This window comes from Sitophilus oryzae, unplaced genomic scaffold (assembly GCF_002938485.1).
Source record: "Sitophilus oryzae breed Bouriz unplaced genomic scaffold, Soryzae_2.0 scaffold_817_pilon_pilon, whole genome shotgun sequence".
Taxonomy (NCBI): Eukaryota; Metazoa; Arthropoda; class Insecta; order Coleoptera; family Curculionidae; genus Sitophilus; species Sitophilus oryzae.
In genome coordinates this window covers 488,895-507,980 of record NW_022147436.1, presented here as the reverse complement: position 1 = coordinate 507,980, position 19,086 = coordinate 488,895, and the positions used below count along the sequence as shown (strand labels likewise).

Genomic DNA, 19,086 nt, shown 5'->3' with positions numbered 1-19,086 from the left:
AGTAGGCTACCGTTTAACGCGCTTTTAATAATTTTCTGATGATGGACATTTCAAGTGATGAAGAACTAAGCAATACCCCGCCTAATTTAATAGCTACAGCGAAAGCGGCAATTTCGAGTTTATTGCCAGAAAAGTCCAAACGTCAGTATGAGAAGACGTATGAACAATTCAAAGACTGGTGTACAGCGAATGGGGCTAATAATATATCTGAAAACGTGCTATTGGCATATTTTGCTAAGAAATCCAAAAAGGTGAAGTCTTCCACGTTGTGGGCCGTATATTCCATGCTAAAATTGACACTTAATGTCAGAGAAAACGTGGACTTTACAAAGTTGGATCCATTTTTGAAAAAACTGTCGGTTGGACACCGTCATCCTAAGAAATCCAAGGTTTTAACTCGTGAAGAAATCAATCAATTCATTTTCAAAATTCCAAAATTCATATAATTTACATGCAGTGTGCGAAATAGGCATTTCGCGCATTATTTCGCGCACCGTGTAATGGTAACGTAGGAAAATGAAAAAAAGTGTCACTTCGCACATTGCCATCAATTCGCGAACCTTGTCATTTTTTGACGTTTATAGAAAAAAATATTTATTTCTTTTGGTGCACCCTATAGTACATATCACTTTAAAGCTTTTGAAGATAACTTCAAACGTAATGCCCATTTTTAAAACTTATTGTATATATTTAAGTAGTAATTTTAAAAACAACTAACAGGAAGTTAGATACTTTATCTAATATGGCATCTTTTCTATTTTTGGCACATCAATTAAAATGAATATTACTTAGTAAAAAAGTAACAAACTTTTCAGAGTAAAATTATCACAGAGTAATCCTCAAAAAAATATTTTTTTATCCATATTTGGTTTACCGAACAAAACAAACTTGCACCAACTTTGGTAAAAAAAAAGTCTCAAAAAATCTTAACTCCCTAAATATACATATGAAGGTAACGATTTTAAACTTAATAGGTAAATTGTAACGGACGTATAAGTTTGGTTGTCTTGTCTTAATTCCATGTTACCACCAAAGATTGCTCCAAGGATATATCAAGCTCGTCAATGAGCAAATACTAGAAAAAGAAATGTATATTAGTCAGGAAACCATGAATGCCATTATAACATTTTCAATTGATAGTTGATATATACAGGATGTGTAAAAAAAACTTAACAAAACATTCCTGTATGTAATTTGCGTTTTTTTTTAATAAAACATATGATTGACAAAAATAATTGTAAAGTTGTCACTCGAAATGACAATCCTTAAAATGTGTATAAAAGCATTTTTGTCTTTCCATACCACTTACCTTATTAATTGTGTCAAATTTAAAATTCACCGATAAGTTGTTTATTTTTACTAACGATACTGGCTTCTGAACACCCAGTACAGTAATTGCTCCCAAGTGAGGAGGTTCTTCGCCAGTCCATTGAACGGTCTCGCTGCTTAACGTTCCATTTTGCAGATTAAACTGTACGAGAGTGTAGAGTTTTTCTTCGATCGTGTCTGAAATAACAGGAAAGTACATTTGAACTACTTCGTATTTTTGACGCGTCATTAAAAATCTTAGATGCCTATAGACTTGGTGCATTTCAGTTGATTTCATCAAATTCCGACCGCAGCGCACTCTACCGCAGAAATCAGAAATTATCAATATATAGTTCACGCCGCCAGCCGTCATGTCAATCGCATTAAAATAATATTGAAATCGGGGTTTTGTCATAATATTAAAGTATTTTAGTTTGTTGCTAGTGCAGTTATTGAGACTATAAAACACGAGGTACGAGGTTTGTGTGATGTAACTCTGTTTCGGGTAGTAAAAAATAAGCGAAAAAGAATTCGAACTAGGCGTCTTGTTGTGTTGTGACAATTTCAAATGTTAATAAAATTGCCCAAAAAAATGTTAACGCGTAAAGGAGAGCGTAATTAGGGCGTTGTTGGGTGCAATATAACATTCAATAACTCAACTTTTCCGGATATTCAACTCTCCCGAAACAACATTTTATAGCTTCATCATTTCTTACACCGATTTGATCTATAGCAAAAATGGATTCAAGCAGTTCTACGAAACAAGTGAGTAAACAAAGTGCTCCTTACATAATCAAAAAATTAATTAGACATATACCATAAGAAGATGAAATATAATTTGCAATATTAATGATATACTTTTTTAATCAACTAGTGATTAAATGTTTTATTAACATCTTCTAAAATTATTATGTACCTTTAAAAAATTTCGTTATAGCCGAAATAGCTCCAGTTATGCCACACTAGCAAAACCGGAGATAAAACTATGCTCGCTACCGTAGTTGAACTCATCTAAATTTTTTTTAACTGACTTTCCACAAATTATACTTTCTAACAGTTTTAGAATGATTATTATATACTAATTTTTTCGTTTACTCGCCATTTAAACCCGTGTATTTGTATGTATTCGTTATTTACGATATACTCCAGCGGTGGCAGCACCGGCGGAGAATGCACCAAACTTCGTGAATAATGATATGCCATAAATTATATCACACAACTTTGTTTATATGCGAACGACACGCATTTTTCTACTTATTTCTTCCTAGGACAAGGTTAACATATAAAGCTATCCTTCTCTGTGTGAGCTATTTGAGTTTGAGTGAAAGGATATTGAACATGAATGTTAACTTATAACGGATAGAAAATTTTTGAAAAAAAAGACGGCTGGGATGATAATTTTGGCGTTTAATAAGTTCCAAACCAACGCCACTTCTGGAAAACACCCGGTGCCGCAGTCTCCCCCTGCACATAATAGAAATTCTCATAATTAAGTTGTATCATCATAATATTTCTTGTTTTCATATGGGAACATTACCATTATATCTATATGATTTTTTTATTACCAAAGTAACGTATTTTTCTTTTTATTTTGCTGTAACAACTACAAAAACAAAAATATATATATATATATATATATATATATATATATATATATATATATATATATATATATATATATATATATATATATATATATATATATATATGAATTCCAATTTCCAATTGTGGAGACTTATATACAAGTTACCAATCTCCAGTCACAAGTATTATGTCACGCCCCCTTAGACAACCAATGATACCGTGTCTATTAATAATCATAAATAACCTAAGCAATCAACATATAATTTAATCAAGTGCCACTTATTCTGTTTTTCTCTCTTGAATACATATTTATAACATATTTTAGGAAAAATCCGAAATCTGTTCCACGATAATTATTTATTGACGTATAAGTACTTAATCAAATATATTTATAAAATAAACCTAAAATTACACAGCATGGCAACAAAATTAATATCTTTTATTTGTTCTTATAAGAAACTTTTTATGAATGAGAAATTTTTGAACCATTGGGGACGGACAGTTGAACTACTTTATACCGGGTGCGTCTCAAAAGTGGCTCACCCCTATAACTTTTTTATTTTTTCAGATAAAACAACGAGATTTGGTACGTTAGTATATGACATCAATCAGGATCGATTGACGTATTCAATTGTTTTGTGTCACTTCCTGTTTCACCGGAAATAACTACAACTTTTGATTTTTAAATGGTACCCTCAATATTTTTTTACTTCATTGGATAGAAAATGACAATAAAGCACCGGTATAAAGTAGTTCAACTGTCCGTCCCCAATGGTCCAAAATTTTCTCATTCATAAAAAGTTTCTTAAACTGTAAACCTAACTTCTGACAGGTAGTTTCCGTTTGGGATTAACGCAGCAGTGTTAACAAAATAACTATTTTATTTTGTAGATTTTCTTACAGTGGCGAAATACCCATAGAGGATTTTTTGGAGAGATGAATCCGTCACATAGGTATAGACAATTTTTAGAAAATGACACTCTGAACATAATAGTTCAGTCATTGGGGATTTTTGCTTGGAAAAAAGTCCGGAAGTTTTGCAACTTTGCAGGTTTATAGGTTTTGGGGTCCCTAACTAAAATCAATAAAATGCACATTTCCAGACTTGCCGCCGGCGCCGCCATCTTGCCAAGATGGCGCCCAAAATCGGTATTTTGTGAATATCTCAAAAACTATGCGTTTTTCGCGAAAATTTGAAGAGAACAAAATTAAGGAGAATAAAATTTCCTATAAAAAAGGTTTTATGAAATTTTTTGCTAAAGTCAACCGTTTAGGCACAAAATCCCTGAAAATTTTACAATTTTGCGTAAAATATGATATATTATGTATAGTCGATTTTCCGAAATCAAATGTCGATAAAACTAGTTTTAGTTTAGTTTCTCCAATTTTGTCATAAAACAGTGGTGTATCATTAATTCGCTCATTAATTTATGAATAATTATTTTTAGTTATTGAAAATGTGTACTTGTTTCCACACCACCCAAGAGGTAAAGTATATGACGCGTTTATTTTAACGTGGTCTCCCCGGAGGCCTACTCCACTAGATAAATTAAAAACTTTAACTTATCTGCACAAGCCCGACGGATCTGGCTCGTTGATGTCAAAGTCGATCGTGTCTGCTGTGCTGGGCTCATCAGGCTGGTCTCTCAATTCGTCCAACTCTTCATCTTCAGCCGCCAGAGGGATATCTACAGGCAAGTTCAACTCCTCTTCATCGGATTCGTCGAGTGACATTTCAGTGACGTTTTCACAGGATTTCCCATTGCAGTATGCACAAATCATTGAACATTTTAATCCTGCTTTTCTGCATCCGCAGGCTTTACCATAGTTGTTGGTTTTACATTTACAGGATAAAAATGCCAATAGGGATTTTGGAGCTGGATCTTTCAACATTGTGACTGGAGTAATGCCTGTTTTTATTTTCTTCCAACCCCATACTTCGGCATCTTTGGTACAACCAGACCAATGCTGAACCTGGTGGTAAGTTCGCAATGAATGCTGTCCAGCACGACAATTAATTATTCATAAATTAATGAGCGAATTAATTAAACAAAAAATTAAAGAAACTAAACTAAAACCAGTTTTAGTGAACCCTAATCGACATTTAATTTCGGAAAATCGACTATATCATATTTTACGCAAAATTGTAAAATTTCCAGGGATTTTGTGCCTAAACGGTTGACTTTAGCGAAAATTTTCATAAAACCGTTTTTATAGGAATTTTTTTTTAATTTTGCTCTCCTCAAATTTTCGCGAAAAACGCATAGTTTTCGAGATATTCACAAAATACCTATTTTGGGCGCCATCTTGGCAAGATGGCGGCGTCGGCGGCATGTCTGGAAATGTGCATTTTATGGATTTTAGTTAGGGACCCCAAAACCTATAAACTTGCAAAGTTTCAAAACTACCGGACTTTTTTCCAAGCAGGCCCCTTTTTGGATCCCCAATGATTGAACTATAATGACATATCATATGTCAATTTTTGATATTTTCGCTTAAAACTAAACTGTATTTTAAATTTCAATTTAGGGTGCCATAGCTGTGTTAAAAACACTAACTTTTAATCAAGCAGTCATGGAAAAATAGATTTCATCTTCTAATGTTTTTAGTGTCTTGTCCTGGCTGCTTAAAAGATGACCAGATCGTATTTTCAATTATATCTCAATTTTTTCAAATGGAACGATGGTGGCTCATTAGCATATTTAGGAAAAAGCATTTTTTTAGACATAATTTTGTACCACACACTTAATATTTTGAGTGAAGTTGTCGTTATGAATCGCATGTTGCAATTTCAAATCGATTTTTTGGTTTTTGAAAGTCGATTTTTTGGTTTTTGGTACTTGATTTGTAAAAGTAAACATTTTCAGACAAATATCTACTTTCAATTTTTTTACTCAATACGTTTCTAAGGTCACTGCGACGCCGTTTTTTATTGTATGACAGAAATACTATAATTTTTTTTGGCAAACAATCTAAAATAAAGTAAATTTATTTAGAACACAGCATGAAACACGATCAAGCAGTTAAATAGTATTTATATGCCATTCAATGCACATAGTTGATAGGACATTTGAACTACTCCGCTATACTCACTCAAAGAATCTCCGTCATCCCAGAAAAGTTCTCCCGAAGCTTCTCCGTCTTCATTGGAAGCCACAAGCAGCTTCAATTTAGTTTTTCTAGAAGCTGTAGTGGTCTGTTTAGCATCTTGTTGAGGTAGAATGTAACCTCCACGCACTAGGACAGGGATAGTGTCCAAAGGAGCATCCAAAGTTACATTTTCTCCTTTGCTCTGAGTAGAGTTGTTGGTGTAATAGTTGTACCAGATGCCCTCAGGTAAGTACCCTACTACAGAAGTAGCATCAATCTACAAAAAAAATTAGATTGTGTGGAACCTTAGAAGTTACAACAGAATTTTTTATACAGAATTGTACCCAATACAACAAAACGCGTTATTACCAACAATTAATTTATTTTAAACCAAACCAAACCAAACTCACCCCTACAACTTTTTATTTTTGCAGATAAAAAATCGAGATTTGGTATATTAATATGACATAAATTAGAATTAATTGACGTATTCAATTGTTTTCGGTCACTTCCTGTTTCACCGGAAATGACTACAACTTTTGATTTTTAAATAGCATCTTCGGTATTTTGTTACTTTATTCGATAGAAAATGACACTGTAACGTTTTTAGTTCGTTACATGTCTTTTTTATATTTAATATATGATGTCTGGCCTATCATCACCGGATTCCCTCTCGTTCAGGCCGGATAGTTTATTTGACGCGTAATTTTTACGTTCCCTAGTCGCCAACCCTGTTATCGCTTTGAGGAGGCGCTGTCAACATCGCTTCTGTCAACTCTCTCCGTGCTTAACCTCACTTTGTTTTGACGCTCTGTTGTATCCCAGCTTTTAGAAATGGTGATTATTTAAATCTTGCTGTATAATCTGAATCAGCTGCTATTTCAAAGCAACAGGTAAAGATGAAATATTATCCTTTTAGATTCGATATTATTATTGAATATTTTTAGGGTAGAGTTACGGATGTCCCAACTTGTATTTGTGTTTTGCTGGCACGTTGGCGTCCCTTTTCTTTTGTCCTCCAGAATGTCACATATTTCCATATTAAGAACATTTATGTCGATGCAGTAGTTACAATGTGATTTAGATTTTAGGTTTCATTATATTACGCCTTGTAATAGTATTACTTTCTATAGATATTATTATTGCGCTATATTAACAGATGAATAACGAGACATAGATTCTAGAATCTACAGGTTGCAACACATCAGATTTAACACCGCATAAAATTTAACAATTTAAATAAAGTAATGCTACTTTTCTTATATTTTCTATAACGTTACACGCATTGTATTTTTTCATAGTCTTTTCATAGAACATATTTAATATTATTTACATACATAGTTTTACTTAACAAATAACCACTATAATAATTATTAAAATTGTACAATGCTATTTACCATCAGAATTCATCATGAATAAATATAGTCATTAGTTTTAAGTATTATACAACTGTGTTTTCTTTCTCTGTACATGCCTGGCGCCCAATATCTATATATCTTTTGTTAATTATTACTGATTAATTTTCTCTCTAGTGAAATACCTTATCCACGACTGCTCTCCGATGAAAAGCTGCCGTTCGCTGCGGGAGTGGTTTAAAAAAACGCTACAACACTCTGAATAGAATGACATATCATATGTCAACTTTTGACATTTTCGAATTTTCTTTGAAATTGCAACATGCGATTGACTCGACAATTTGACTCGAAATACCAAGTGTGTGGTACCAAATTATTAGTAAAAAATTATTTTTCCAAATATGCTAATGAGCCACCCTCGTTCCGTTTAAAAAAATGAGATATGATTAAAAATACGATTTAGGCATCTTTTAACCGGCCAGGATAAGACACTAAAACATTAGACGATCAAATCTATTTTTCCAAGGCTCCTTGATTAAAAATTATTTTTTTTAACACAGCCATGGCACACTAGATTGAAATTTAAAATTCAATTTTGTTTTAAGCGAAAATGTCACAAGTTGACATATGATATGTCATTCTATTCAGAATGTCATTTTCTATCGAATAAAGTAAAAAAATACCGAGGGTGCCATTTAAAAATCAAAAGTTGTAGTCATTTCCGGTGAAACATTTTTAATATCATAATTAAACTAACCTCTAATACAGGAACTATCAAAAGTCCACCACCCCACAAGAATTCAGTGTCGACTGTCCAAGTATTTTGGTCTTTGGGAAATCTAAAAAACAAGCGTTAAAATCCATCAAAACCAAATATTGCTGTAGAACAACATACTCGAAGAACAAAGGTCTGGCTACTGTATCTCCATCAACGTGTGCCCTGTAGAACAGACTGTATAAATAGGGTAGTAGTTCGTAACGAACTGTCAGAGCTTTGATGGTCGATTTAACTACCAATTCTCCCATAGAGACGGGATCTTGAGGCTAAAAAATATAATTTAAACGAAACCTCATAAATTGTTTTTTAAAAACTTACAATGCCGTCGTCGGTATTGTGGTTTCTAGAGAACGGATAAAAGGCGCCCAGCTGTTGCCACCTATTGCAGAGGGCGACAGTGGTGTTGTAATTGAATCCGCAAATATCCGCTCCCATCAGAGGAATACCGTACAAACTGAAGCTGAGAAGATCTATAACAAAAATGGTCGACTTTTGTAACTTTTTTAGTGTAATTTTTGTTTCAACCCGAATTATTCACATTTTTATAAACACACTGTGCAATATTTAATCAGTTATAAAAAATTAAGGAGATTAACCCAGTGTTGCCAACTTTCTGAAATAGAATTTCCCACAAAGACGGTCAACATTTTCCTTTTTTTTTCTAAAAATTCCCATGAGTTCTCAAGTCAAATATAGTGTCCAATACATACAGGGTGTCATTGAAATAGTGTAAAAAAAGGGGGTGATAGTACTCCTAAAAATAGTAAAAAAAGTTCCTATAAGTATAGGGCGGAAAATGCATATTAAAGGAGTTAGGGGCACTGAAAGGGTGAATTTAAAAAACGGTTGTTTTGAAATTGCAGGCTTAAAAAACGAGACAAAATTTCGAAAAAAAAATCCTCTGCCATAAATTTTGACCCTAAATCAAATGGTGACACTGAAAAATTATTTGGAAAAGCGAAAAGGGTAGTTTTTGCAAGGGTAGGGGGTTATTTCGTGAATAACTTTTTTGAGGTTATTTTTTTTGCAACGTGGGTTCATTTTTTGAAAACTATATACTTTTTCCTACAAAAAAGGTACTCTTGTTGTACATCGCCCAGAGCGATGGTTTTCAAAAAAATTGAAGGCAAAGAGTTTGCTCTGATGGGTTGCTAACTGGTTAATCAACATAAACTTATGAAAGTTATGGCGCACAGTGGAACGAGCTTATGGGAGCGGTTGGACATGAGGTTTTCTTCTCAGCACTTTTAATCCAAAAGACGAAAAAATGATTTTTATATACCGTAATAATGTATAAACAGAACAATTTTAAATTTTAATGAAAGAAAGTGGTTGGCTCATTACAAACCATCCACAGGGTGACCTAAAAATATAGTATGTTTTGGAAAAGTCTTAGAATTTTTAAATGTTTATAAACTTTGCCAAACTGTCGTGGAATGTTTTAGTTTTAATCTTTTTAAAAAGAAATAGCGTTAGATTTTACCACTGAGATCTAGGACTACTGATACCGTGTTATAAAAATATGGTAATTAAGTGCTTATATTTTCCTATTTAATATAATTTTAATAATAATAATAATATCTTCGGTTTGAAAAAAGATATCAAGATGCGGTTTTCACTGACTTTTTAAGCTTTCATTACTCTTTACTATCAGCTAAAATTACATATATTATCGCATTTTTTTGAAAAAACGCGCAATGTTTGTTAATTGTAAGACAGCGCCCCGTAGCGTCTACGTTCAAAAGCTTACTATTATTTTTTATATGGTATAATATAGAGTAAGAAACGCTCTTTTAAATGAGCCCCCGCTAGTTGGATTCCGTCCATCCAGTCCGGAGGTATTAATATTTAAATAAAAATAGATCTAACTTTCCCCCACCACTTTATTTTGGCATATAGCTACATGGCTAACAGAAAATATTCAGAATTTACTGAAGATTATGAAGCTAATATTTATACTACCCTTTATCTAGGCAAAATTGTGTAAAAACTCCATTTTCTTATTTTTTATAGCAGGTGTGCCCTCTAGCGGCCATTCTACAAACTTGAAAATAATTTCCAGCAATTTCTCATGGCCTCTTTAGTTATGAATATTTTTTTCCGCCGGCCTCACGGCTAATACTTTCCGAGATATAGCCGAAAGCTATTCTTAGTCGGACACCCTGTACAATTTATTATAAGCAAAGAATATAACAGTAAATCAACGCACTAGAATATTTTTATCACAAATAAAAAAGCTCAACACTGCACTTTAACCCGCTTTCTTTTTCCAACAGTTTATAAGTTTTCCATATATTTGTAGCACCCTGTATCTGTTTTTGATTTAAGCGTCATTTTGTATTTATCCAATTAATAATTAAATATTAATGAATTTATAAAAAAAATAAAGATAATTTGACTCTAAAAATTTTAAATTTAAATTAATTTATTGGAATTGAAAACTTTTTTGATTTTAGTATAGCATGTATTAGTAATATATAAAATGAAAATGTTTAGAGGGGGGCAAGCTGGGGCAAGATGTTAAATTAGTTTCGTTATTAGAAAGGCTTAATCTACCTTGTGACATATATAAAGTCTTGGCCAACTTTGGCCATTTTTTTATTTTTCTACATACACATTTTTTTGCTACTAAATATAGTATTTAGTAGCAAAAAAATGTTTATGTGTCTCTTATATACAATTATTGTTCTCCCAAACTTTTGTGACTATATATATCTTTTATTTTAAAGTGAAAACAATCGTTTGCACTAATATGTATGGTTAAAAAAAAGTATTAATGTCTTTGCCACTTTTTATAAAACTAGGTTGTTTCACAAGAAATGAACACCATAATTATTAAGTCAGTGTAATATCTTCATTTGAAACTTTTCAAACAGACATATAATTAAAAATATTTTTTTGAGTTGGATAAAATATAACGGTCTGGACTTTAAGTAATTAAAATCTTCTACCAAAATTATTTAATTTAAAATTTTATTTTTAAGTCAATGTCCAACATTTTATATTGGGTCTTTCCACCGTGTGGCGGTTCAAAAGTAACCAAGTAGTTATTAAATAATTAATTGGAAAATCAAAATTTCATTATTTTTAAAAAATCTTATTGCTTTAAAAACGAAATAAACCAATTACCAAAATTCCTTATTAAAATAATTAATTCATAGTAAATGTTTAAAGTGACCATCATTCATTTCAATGCAGACATCTGCTCCAAGACCTTGTGAAATATCCTTGGTGTTGTCCAAATTTGAATGGAACAGTCAATAATGCGTTGCCGTAGTTGCTCTTTAGTATTAATCGGCACTGAGTAAACCAAAGCTTTCAAGTGGCCCCAGAAGTAGAAATCTAGTGGATTATTTCGTTTTTTAAAGCAATAAGATGTTTAAAAAATCATGAAATTTTGATTTTTCAATTAATTATTTGATAACTACTTGGTTACTTTTGAACCGCCGTAACTTTCATAAGTTTATGTTGATTAACCAGTTAGCAACCCATCAGAGCAAACTCTTTGCCTTCAATTTTCTCGAAAACCATCGCTCTGGGCGATGTGCAACAAGAGTACCTTTTTTGTAGGAAAAAGTATGCAGTTTTCAAAAAATGAACCCACGTTGCAAAAAAATAACCTCAAAAAAGTTATTCACGAAACAACCCCCTACCCTTTCCGCTTTTCCAAATAATTTTTCAGTATCGCCATTTAATTTAGGGTCAAAATTTATGGCAGAGCATTTTTTTTCGAAATTTTATCTCGTTTTTTAAGCCTGCAATTTCAAAACAACCGTTTTTTAAATTCACCCTTTCAGTGTCCCTAACTCCCTTGATATGCATTTTCCGCCCTATACTTATAGGAACTTTTTTTACTATTTTTAGGAGTACTATCACCCCCCGATTTTTTACACCATTTCAATGACACCCTGTATACCGCATGATCGGAAAAAAAACGGCGTCTAGCTGGCTTGGAAATGAGCATATAATTTTACATATAAAATGACAGCGATCTTTATTTCATAGCCATCGCTGACGCCCTTTTTTATTCGATCATATGGTATATTTAATATCTATTAAACTTTTAGTTACGTAATCGAGGACACTTTAGTTTTGTATTACGAGTTTTTGGTTTAAGTAAATAGTGTTGTGATACTTTAAGCTTGAAAATGTTTAGTAGCCGACCTTGCAGTCGAACACTGTTCTTTTTAGAACCTCTTTTAGTGCGAAGTGTACAAGATAGCTTTAATAGCCGTAAAAAAACTCATGGCAACTTTATTAGAATATTTTGAACGGGAAAGCGGTAGTAATGGCCCTTTAGACCCCTTAAGTGCTGTTAAGAAGCGTGAGTTTTGTTGATGTAAATAATATGTTGATGTAATATAATAATATTTGATCCTAAATAAATTTTAATATACTGGTTGTGTGGCAAAAAAGAGTAGTATTAAATAATTTACTCACGGGGAATGCTTTGTCTCAAACCGTCCCAAGTGGAAAATACATCTCCACTCCAGTGTCCAGCGTAGTGTCCATGACCGGCAAAGGTGGATCTCGAAATGACCATAGGTCTTTTACCTCTAATTTCAGCCATAGCACTGAAAAAAAAAATCATTGACATATTATGTAAATAAAAAATGTTTAAATTATTAGTCAAAAGCTTATAATATTTTAAGTATAAATAATTTTTAGATTATGCAAACTTTCAGTATAATCAATGTAGTAATTCGATTTATTTAAAATAACTATACCAGGTAGGAAGATTGGAAAATCGCATTCAAGCTGGGGTAACTAGGTATTCAGATAGCTCAAGAACCTCATATAGCGTAGAAGCTAGAATAATACTTCACTATTGACGTCGTGGACTCTGTGAAATTCTTAGGACTTGTTGTAGACAACTCGTTAAAATGGGACTTTCACATCGAAGCTCTATCAAAGAAACTGCGCTGCCTGTTTTGCGCTAAGATCAGTTTCTAAGGAACTTAACTTATCAACCTCTAGAATAGCCTATTATGCCCTTTTTGAGTCACATCTTCGTTATGCCCTTCCATTCTGGGGTACTTGCTGTGCAACAAAATTTGATCGTATTTTCAGACTTCAAAAGAGAGCAGTTCGATATTTATTGGGACTGAACAGTAGAACTCATTGCCAGAATTTCTTTAAAAATTTCAAAATACTGACTCTTCCTTCTTTATTCATTTTTGAATCCGTTTGCTTAATCCGCAAGCACATATCTGCTATTCCCGAAAGGCCATCTCATAACTATCCACTTAGGAATGCGGAGCACGATCTTTATCTGCCAACCCCGAGCTCAGAACTAGTTAAAGATTCAATACTGTACAGTGCCAAAAAAATGTACAATCATCTGCCTTTGAATATCAAGTCGCTTTCATTCTTTCCCGCATTTCGCAAAGCTCTAAAATCATACTTACTGGAGAGAGCCCTGTATGCGGTAAACGACTTTTTTGTTGATGGATAATCATGAACAATTTTGAATTTTAAAATTTAGATCATCTCACACACTGGTCAAAGGTCAAGTATTTAATATTTTATAACTCTTAAAATTATATCTATTTACTGCTTATTGTTCTGCAATTATTGTCCATGTATGTTCTTTTTGTAATTTTAATGACTTAAATTTTTTAATAATAATATAATCGCTTTCTTTTAGGCAAAAAGAAAACCTGTTTCAATTATTTGCTCCGATCCTCTCTTAAGATGGCATTTTATATGAATCTTCTTTTACGAAGGAGTAAAGGGCGATCCTATCATGCTGATAAACATTACATTTCCTATCTCTAGAATGTCCAAGATGTCCTAAGTATTCTAATATTATTTATTAGGTATGAACAAGTACATCCCATTTACAAATTACATAAAAAAAGATACACGCTCAACAGCCAATTCAAGGGATGATTATAACACTTCTTGATTAATGTACATGTCAAAATAATTAAAATATTCCTCTATCAGACAATGACCACCTTTTCAATAAAAATAACGTTTCCATAAATAAAAGTGAATATCACAATTATTATTTATTTTAATAAATTCTTTGTTTTTACACCTATTGTTTTAGATAAAATAAATTTGTTATTATTGTATAATACTTATCTGTAAAACAGACAAACAAAATTCACGATCAATTTATTTTATGTTATCGTATTGTGTAACGTTTACTTAATTATTTTTACAAAACAAACACACACATTTTATCACAATCTCCAGCCAATAATTAGTGATTGACTACCAATTAGTTTTTTAACAAAAAATGTAAATTTAATTTTAGCTCAATATCAGTATATTTTCTATATAAATATTTAAATATCTTTCTAGATTTTCCCAACTATGGTCTGTTAAATTTCTATTCTGTAATGTCTAGTATATCATAGATTCGCAGTAGGTCTGTTACAAATAAGCTATATTCGAAACCAATTAAACTTTTAGTTACGTAATCGAGGGCGCGATTTTTAAATTCATTGTTGGCAACCATGGACATATTCGGCGCCGGGCAGCGGGCTGACTAACTGAAATTTAAATTTCCCGTTGGGGATTCAGGTAGGTAAAAATATCAAGTTGCCACATTTATTTATTTATTTCATGACATTGTCATTCGTTTTGACACTTTAATTTTGTATTACGAGTTATTGGTATAAATGAATTATGTTGTGATACCTTAAGCTTAAAGATTTTTACTAGCCGACCTTGCAGTCGAACATTGTTCTTTTTAGAACTTCTTTTAGTGCGAAGTGTACAAGATAGCTTAATAGCTGTAAAAAAAATGTAAAAGTGGGCAACGCTGTACCGGTCAAGCTTAATCACGTGACCAAAAGTTTTTTCTAAAAAAAAGCTGTTGGTCAAAGTAAAATTTGATATGAACTATACCCTGCTGGTAAGCGAAACCTTGGATCGGCGTTTACATGTATAGGAATGAATCGCTGTGGCAATCTAGTAAGTCGGAGATAGCAAAAGTATTTATTACATAACCAACATAAAAAAAACTGTTGGTCAAAGTAAAATTTGATATGAACTATACCCTGCTGGTAAGCGAAACCTTGGATCGGCGTTTACATGTATAGGAATGAATCGCTATGGCAATCTAGTAAGTCGGAGATAGCAAAAGTATTTATTACATAACCACTTAATCTGACACTAAATTCCATGCGCTTGGGAAAATACTTGCCTTCTGTCTTTATTCAGTACGTCTTATTTTACTAAGCGTGTTGACCGTACTCTTCGTTCACACGAAAATCGGCATCCAGGGCCAGAAATACCGACCCTAGTATAAGTATATAAGTATATACATAAGAGTGTAACATGAGCTGTCACTTGCGGAAGATCGCAGTGTTCCAAACCTAATTATTTAAATGTTTATTTTCTATAAATATATTTTTTTCCGTGAATTTTTTCAATATTTTAATAGTTATCCTGTTATTTGGGAAGGAGACAAATCCAACAAAAGAGACATCATTAAAATCAAGTGTTGGGAAAGCTGATGATTTCAATTCTCGACGATTCCAATCAATAATCTAATGATTATCCGAGGAATCTTCGGTTATAAAAGTTTATCGATCGATACCCCCTAATGCTCGGTGAGTTTTGCTTGTTTGTTCATTCATTGTTAGCATGTACCTACCTGAGAAACTTGAATTATATTGTAATAAAAAATAAATAATTACCCATTTTAAATAGTTTTTTAAATGTGCTTATTTTGTTTCTTTAACTCTGATTTTGAGATTTATCTGGCAATCTTTCGGTTAAATGGAAACAAGAAATTCGGGGAATTAGTTGTTTTCATTTGGAACGATTTCAGCATAAATTGCCTTGTATTTTCGATTCAACGTGTACGCCATACATGGTGTTGCGTGTCGAGTAATCCTCGAGGATCGACAAAAATCCTCGAGCCATACCGAGGATTTGAATAATCGAGTGTCCGAGTATTTTTCACCCGAGTGATCCCATCACTATTAGAATCAGTTATAAATGGTAGAACTAACACGACTTAATCGAATCATAAAATCAATCTTTATTTGATAATTAGTTGTCCCATTAATTATCCTATCATTTGTTAACAATAACTAATATTAACTTTTATTTAGTAATTAATCATTAACAATAAACAATATTAATCTTCATTTTTTAAGGACTTTATTGCAAAAATGGTACTTAATTCCTTCTGGAGACCTTTTTCCATAGATAAATCAATAACTTATCAAGAACCAACAAAAAATACTTACAAGCTCGTAATTATCGCCTCAGTGAACCCGTACAAATTATGCACATTGTAATGCAGACCAGCCTTCTGTTTGGCCGTCATGCACAACGTCTTGTAGTACAACACGCCCCCGTCTACCGCGGGCAAGTAGGGCGGATTCTCCAGCGTGGACTCGGGACAACCGTCGGCCGTTCCCGAGAGGAAGTTGGAGGGTTCGTTCATGTCGATCCAGGCGCCGTCAAAAGCCACCTCGTCGTGGAAGTTCTTCAACATCAGGGTCCAGTAGTCCACTGTGTTGGGGTCGGTGAAGTCGGGCCAAACGGTAGACTCTCTGTTCCATACCTTGGAGAAAATAAGAATAAGGTTCTTCAATCAGAACAGCGTCTTTAGGTTCAAAACTGTGTTAGACTTCAATCGGCTTCAAAAATTTATCAATGTCAGTGGCATCATAGATAAATGAAACAAGTTTAGATTGGAAAGTGCCCATAAGGACAATGTAAACACTATTTGGCGCTATTCTTGCAACGGTCGCGACCCAAAACTTTTGAAAATTTCGGAGCGGTTCGGCTTTTTCCGGAATTATATCGCCAAATATTGTTTATTCAAATTTATTATTATTTTCGTTTAATTTTATAAATAAAATACAGTGTGTTGCATACAAGAAACTTTATTTTATATAAGGACGCATGTATGAAATACCTATGAAACATTGAAAACCGACGTTATGCCACGATCCACGATGGTTTTTGCAGTTCACAGTTCACAGCACAGCGTTTTAAGTTTGTAATGCCACTTTTTCACAATTATCACCGGTTGGAGTAAATAAAATTTGAATTAAACTCACAAGATAGCAATAATTACTTTGAAAATGGACGCTATAAACACTTTCAAACAATTTCTTTAATGAGAGCGGTTTAGATTTTGAAAGATTATTATGATTTTTGAAGATTCTGACTTTGACAAGAGAAAATTATTTCTGTTTTTTTGCCGTTGTTCTTAGCGACCGCTATGGCAGCGCCAGATCGCGTATAACGGTCGCGACCCAAAATAATTTCGCGACCCAAAATTTTTACGGGCTTTCCAATCTAAACTTGTTGCATTTATCTATGAGTGTCATAAAGTTTAATAAATTACTGATGGCCGGGATGTTTTACCGTTGTACAAATTACAATTATTATAAATTATTTTTTAAGGACCTAATTTTGCAAATAATTTAAAAACTACTTAGGGTGTATTCCGTTGCTTACCTTGGTTATGGTTTTATGTTCCGTTTCTATCGGTTTCCTGAAAGTTTTCTTATTACGGAACATGGTTCCTGAAAAATTCGGTTATAACTGTCAACAAAATAACCAGCGCGAGAAGGCTGGTTTTTCTAGTTTTGTTTATCAATCAATGTCATTTATGTGAGAGAAATCAAGCAAATATTGGAAGTTCGAGAGAAATTCTCATTTAATTTCTAAAATTTGTTATATTTTGTATTTACATCCAAAAGCAATGGGGGTAGGCAGTAAAGGTAAATAAATTTTATTAACTAAATAGCTTTTTAGGACCATTTAAACTTATCATGCAGCCGTTGTTTCTTAAAGTCAAGAACATTTAAAGAAAACATGAAAAACAAGACAACAAGTAATCGTGAATGTTTTGTAAGCTATAAAAATATAAATATTGATTAGATTTGTTTCTTTATTATTGATCTGTTTTATAATTGGACCTGCAAATCTTCACTTCAGCTGTCTAACGAGTTTAACAGTTTATTAATAAAGTACTTTTCAATATTAAACTCCATTGAAAAGAAGAAGCAAACGTAAAAGCAGGGAATAGATACATTAAAAATGCATAAAAGATACATTTTATAATAAAGGTACTGAAATTTAGAAAACGTCAATTTTTTAAAACGTCAACATTTGAATTTCCAGAATTTTACCAAGCCGTTCCGTATCAAACCGATGTTTTTCAGGAACCTCTCTTTACCGTAGTTTACCGGTCTGGTTCGCCTGGTTTTGCAACGGAATATACCCTTAGAGGAAGAGTTTTAAAGTTGATAGGTATTCCATCCAGTACTTTAAAAAGTTCCATTAAGGCTGTCCCTTAAAATTTACATGGGATTTCCTATAGGTATCATCCTTTGATACAGATTCCTGCCACTTGTCATCCAAAAATTTTTAATTCCTGGCCGTCAACGGAAAAAGTTACAATAAAATTAACCAAAATTAGTTAATTTCGTAAAATAACGGATGTTTGACACTTTTTTGACAAATATAATGTAACCTTACTTTTTTGCTAAAATATCTGGTGTATTTCATAGATAAATGAAATAAATTTAGATTGGAATGCCCGTCAAAATTTTAAGTCGCAAAATTGTTTTGGGTCGCGACCGTTATACGCGATCTGGCGCTGCTATAGCGGTTGCTATTTTAGGTTGCTAAGAACAACCGCAAACAAAAACAAAAATAACTTTCTCCTGGCCCTATCTCTTGTCAAAGTCAGAATCTTCAAAAATTATCAAATCTTTCAAAATCTAAACCGCTCTCATTGAAAAAATTCCGTAAAGCGTTTAAAGCGCCCATTTTCAAAGTAATTATTGCTATCTTATGAGTTTAATTTAAGTTTTATTTACTCAAACCCGTGATAATTGTAAAAAGTGGCATTAAAAACTTAAAAAGCCGTGCTGTGAATTGCAAAACCATCGTGGATCGTGGCATAACGTCGATTTCCAATGTTTCATAGGCATTTCATACATGTCATTATATAAAATAAAGTTTCTTGTATGCAACCAAAAA

General features: G+C 32.8%; 1 protein-coding gene across 1 annotated transcript in view; it reads right to left on the bottom strand.

Annotated features, from left to right (window-relative positions):
* Positions 1–347: 347 nt before the first annotated feature.
* Positions 348–19,086, bottom strand: part of LOC115889651 (lysosomal alpha-glucosidase-like) — a 38,503-nt gene continuing 19,764 nt past the window's right edge. Inside the window, exons 9-16 of the mRNA XM_030909707.1 lie at positions 16,329–16,648; positions 12,556–12,689; positions 8,434–8,585; positions 8,233–8,381; positions 8,095–8,176; positions 5,986–6,259; positions 1,310–1,506; positions 348–1,075 (exon numbers count right to left, since the gene is read on the bottom strand). Of these exons, the coding sequence (XP_030765567.1) occupies positions 1,013–1,075; positions 1,310–1,506; positions 5,986–6,259; positions 8,095–8,176; positions 8,233–8,381; positions 8,434–8,585; positions 12,556–12,689; positions 16,329–16,648 (1,371 nt within the window). The 3' untranslated portion in view covers positions 348–1,012. The remainder of the gene's footprint in view (positions 1,076–1,309; positions 1,507–5,985; positions 6,260–8,094; positions 8,177–8,232; positions 8,382–8,433; positions 8,586–12,555; positions 12,690–16,328; positions 16,649–19,086) is intronic.